Here is a 4,900-nt window from a genome sequence, read left to right on the forward strand (position 1 = left end):
AGACAGGAGGATCAAATTCACCTGTATAAAATAGCCATTGTGCTCCCAGCTTCTTTCAATTGACAGAGTCTCTGGATGACAAGTCCAAAGCAGACCATCTAACAGAGTTTCAAAATTCACGGACTCCATAACTTGTTTTATCTTCACATGCTGGACGACGGATAGCGGGCAGGATACTGTTCCATTCAGTTCCTCCACGTTGAATGTATTCTTGATCATCAACAAAAATCAATGAAAAAGATAATCGAATGTCACAGAAAATAAATATTAACAAATAAAATGAAAATGGAAGGTGCATGCATACTTACAGTCGTTCACTGTATAGACAGAACCAGTTTACTCAGCTGTTCGAATCTAGATATATATTCCTTCAAATTTTGAAACCAACTCGCGCTTATTTGATTGCTGGGAAATAATACGAGATAAGATTCCTGTAGAGAAGATGTCATCATAGAGAATATGACAGGCAATTTAGGAGCTCCATATTCAAAATGGTGCAGGTTTGGGGTGTCAATCTCAATTTCCATCAGACTCTTGCCAGAACGGAATGCTAGATGTCTAAGAATACGACTCGAAAATTTAAGTTTCGTCAACTTCAAACATACGTTCAATTCTAATTTCTCAAGAAGGGGCAGTTCAGAAACAAGATTTTCTACCATTGAGTCGGTAATCTGCTCAAATGTTATGCTCAGTTCTTTCAGAAGCTTGAAAGTATTCAGGTCAAACTCTAACGGGCTGTTACATCGTCTACTTCTATATTTCCAAGGTTGTATTTCATTTGCTTGATGTATTGTGAGCTTAAGCAGTTTGGGGAGATCGGATATCAATAGATCTTTTACTCCCCGACACCTGATAAGACTCAAATCTTCTATCGCGGGACAAGCAGAATATATCTCCAAGAGTATCCGTTCCTCCAAAAACACATCAGTTAGAGATAGCTCCCTTAGTTTAGTAAGATTTATATGATCGACAATTAGAGGCCACTCTAGCTTAAAACCACCCAATCTCAGAACCATCAGTGACTTAGCTGTAAATGTTGTACCGGGCAAACTGTACCAATCTTTTCCATCTCGACACTTAATATAAAAGTCTAATTCTTTGATGCAGCTATTGGTGGCTAATCTTATCCATTCGTCGATGCAAGAGGCATTCTTTAGATACGAAAGTTTAAGAGAAAGCCTGAATTTCTCTATTATTGCTTTTTGGAAGCGGAGGTTTATCAATGAGTCATCTATAACACTTTGGAAACCATCTCTTATATCAGCTTCTTTTGATTCCTCTACTTCTGTTAACAAGAGTTTCCATAAGGAATCGTTTTAATCGAAATCAAATGTAGATATAGGAAGCAAATTCCAGACTCTTAGCCAAGTCTTGGAGAGCACACTAGTTAGTGCTGCATCTTTAGCAGGTAGGAAGAAGAGTATGTGCTGTAAAACAGGGTCAGGTAACTGAGAGATTCGATCCATTGCTGTAACTTTCTTCTCTATGCAACTCCAATGAACATCTTAGCTGAAAAGGCAAAATAATATTTTAAACTACACAATTAGTTGATCTTATTCATATGTCAAAGGAAGAGGCTCAAATTCCTACAAGGACCTGGACGATTTCAGAAAACTGTATCACTTCACATAAGATAGAGATATTATATGACCAATAAAGTTGCAAAGTTCTGAATTCGAGCGATGGACAATTATAAAGTATTCTACTACTATCCTCGCTTTTACAATTTCACAATATTCAAATCATATATGAAACTAGTGTTCTTTTTAACTTAGATAAAGTATTTTTTATAACTATTACCAAAAAGGATCTTTACACAAATAGCCAGCTGGACTCCTTCTTTGATTTTCCTAATCGATATACATAGATTTTACATCCACCAGTTATTTGTGGTTTAAGTGGTTTGGTGGGTGGAGAACGAAAACCAAAGAAAAGGCAAAAATGTTTCAGGAACATTCAAGCAAACAAATAAAGACAATTTCAAATCGCCAAATGAATCATAATCTTTTGGTTAAAACTAACGACACTAAGCAACAAGAGCAATCAACATTTCAAAAAAAATAAATCAGAGGAATCAGTAAATCAGCATTCAACGAATAAAAGAAGCAGCAGCATTTTTATAGTACACAAAATAACAAGGGATAATTTTGGTAAAATGGTATCAAAATTGCATATAACACTTTGTAGTCTATGGCACTCATTTCCTCTTTGAATTGCAGCAAGTGTTTCATTAACTTTTAGTCAGAATTTACCCCAAAAAAACAACAAATTGGTAGCAATAGAGTCAGGATTTTCGCTCAAGTGGTTCAAAATATGAAAAAGTAAACAACTTAAGAAGTGGGGTTTTACTGTCTAAACATGAAAAATTATTTTAACTATGTATAAACAAAGTAATTATCCGCCCAATTAAATACCTCTGTCTTACTCCTTGCATATCTAAATAAGTTAATTTGTTAGGAGAGAGTAGTTAACCCCTCTATTTTTCCTTTTTTCAAGTCGATATTGATTACTTAAATTTAAAATTGTATTAGAAAATTTATCATTAAAATATTTTTTAAGACATAAACATATACTAATTTAGGAATAAAACCACAATCCCAAAAAAAAAAAAAACACTTCAAAAAAATTAAAGGGAGTACATTCGTTTCCAGCATTTATTCCGTATCAATTAAAAAAATATTCTGAAATTAAAACATGGATTCGTATGATTATTTTTTTTCCCTTATTTCTACATCTCGTAACCCGAAGTATCGATGCTATTTTTGGTAGCTAGTATCTCGAAACTATTTAAAATGCTATCGATTTTAAATATTTGATATATTCCATAACCACTTATTGATATAAAATACTTATTTTATATGATTATATTATTATTATTATTATTAAATATTTCATTGTCACCATTCATTTGATATGTTGTGTGATGTTACTAAGAAATATCTAAAAATAGTTGTATCTTACAAGAATTAAGAAATATTTGAATCACAACTTAATTGTATGCTTGTGTAAAAACTTTATAAAAAAAAAACTCAAAAAAACTGAGAGAATCAAACATTTTACAAAAAATTAAGATTGTAAAACCCGAATTTTATTGACTTTATTTGATTTATAGATTTAAAATTCGACATAAATAATTTGATTTGATAGTTAAAAAATTCAAACCAATCCGATCATGTATCCCTACTAACCCTATTATATTTGGTATTAGGATTGAAAAAAAAAATATTTTAAAGGGTAAAATTCATAAATAATGTAGCCACGTGATTTTTTATCCTCCTCGAATTTTTACTTATTTTTTGACATTTATATTTATATCTAGTATAATATTATTTAAATTCTTATTTTTATTTTAATAAATTTTTAGTTAAAAAGTAAATCATTAAATAAGGTTAATTTTGAGATATTTTTTTAATATTTTTATTCTAATTTAAAAATAATATAAAAAATTAAAAATATTTTTATTTTTAAAATTTTTAATAAATAAATTAATAGTTTTAATATTATTTTATTTATTTTGACTATTTATAAATTTTATTATATTTTTCTTAAACATAAAATTAATTAGTTATTATTATTATTATTATTTTATTATTATTATCTTCTATTTAAAAGAAAAAAATTAATTATTATATTTCAAAATATAAAATATATCCCTTATCTAAGTAACCGTTCCCCCCAATTTTTTTTTTTCCCCCAAATCCTCCTATTAAAAGACTCTTGAGAAAAAGAACATACATTATTCCTACAGAAAAATAGACTATCAGGGACAGAAAGAAATCAGAGAGGAAAAAGAAGTCAGAAAGAAAATCAGAGGAAAGTAAGAGAGGATTCTAAGTATTTTCTTTTACACACAAAATCAGATATTAAAAAAAAACAGTCAAAGTATAAAGAGAAAAAGAGGAGATCTTCAAAGTCATCAGGAGAAAAACATCAAACAAAAGAGATAAGATAAGAAAGTTGGAATTCCATTCAAATTTTGGGTAGCAGCATTCAATTTCTGTTTTAAATCATCAACAGGTTTTATTTCAATCTTGTACTTTATTAGAAATCAAAATATAAATGAAGTTGTTTAAATGATTTTCATGTATTGTTCAGCATGACAGTTTGTTATAGTTGCCTATTTATTTATGTAATTATTTAATTAGTATCCGTTTAAATTATGTATGTAAATCATGAAAACTGATAATGTGTGATAAATCTGTATATGTGTAAACTAGTAAAAGAATGATTAGAAAATTTGAGGTTTAATTCCATAAAAATAGAGAAAGTTTTGAATCGGAGAAGAAATATATTTTTCACTGAAAATTTCATTGAAGTAATGACCAAATATTCCTTTGCCATCGTTGTTACTGTTCCGATGATGAATCTCGCCGGAAAATGTTAGCCATAGGCGGAGCAGTGGTTATCACAATAAAAATGACCACTGGCGAGTCCCTTACATCGCCGTCGTCACCCCGTCCCTTCTCCCCTTCTCCACGCCGGCGAACATCACCGGCGAAACCTGTACCGCCCTCTTTCTTCCCTTACCCCCACACCGACCATCCCCGTCCTCCCCTCTCCCCCGCGCCGCCACCGCTTAGATCTGGACGGGATCTCACCGGCGAACCAACTTAACGAACCGACTGGCGAAGCCTGCCACGCCGCCTACCCATGTCGTCGACTCCTCTCTCTCTCCCTCCGTCGTCGAAACCTAGTGCAACAGCGCCTGTATCACCTACCGGCGTCGCCCCTTTTCCTTTCCCCTTTCACTATCATCTCCATCACATAGAAAAAAAAGTAAAATCGATGAAACCATGGCTTCCTGCTCTTGTATTTACTTCTATTAGCGTAGTTCCTGTAAGAAATAAAAATACTGATTTTAAAACTTTCTTATTTATTTGATGTAGTACTATATAATTAA

General features: G+C 31.7%; 1 protein-coding gene across 1 annotated transcript; it reads right to left on the reverse strand.

The window, feature by feature from the left end:
* Positions 1-6: 6 nt before the first annotated feature.
* On the reverse strand, positions 7-1,311 carry LOC107854345. The gene is made up of 2 exons (XM_047413747.1): positions 309-1,311; positions 7-210 (listed from the first exon to the last, which is right to left on the reverse strand). Exon 1 carries the CDS (start codon positions 1,014-1,016, stop codon positions 315-317), a length of 702 nt encoding a protein of 233 aa, XP_047269703.1. The 5' UTR covers positions 1,017-1,311; the 3' UTR covers positions 7-210; positions 309-314.
* Positions 1,312-4,900: the final 3,589 nt, after the last annotated feature.

The sequence above is a fragment of the Capsicum annuum genome, chromosome 6 (assembly GCF_002878395.1).
Source record: "Capsicum annuum cultivar UCD-10X-F1 chromosome 6, UCD10Xv1.1, whole genome shotgun sequence".
Classification (NCBI taxonomy): domain Eukaryota; kingdom Viridiplantae; phylum Streptophyta; class Magnoliopsida; order Solanales; family Solanaceae; genus Capsicum; species Capsicum annuum.

Bases quoted from the DNA above. Each gene is read 5' to 3' on its own strand.
- LOC107854345 (XM_047413747.1), bottom strand. From the start codon at position 1,016: ATGGTTCTGAGATTGGGTGGTTTTAAGCTAGAGTGGCCTCTAATTGTC.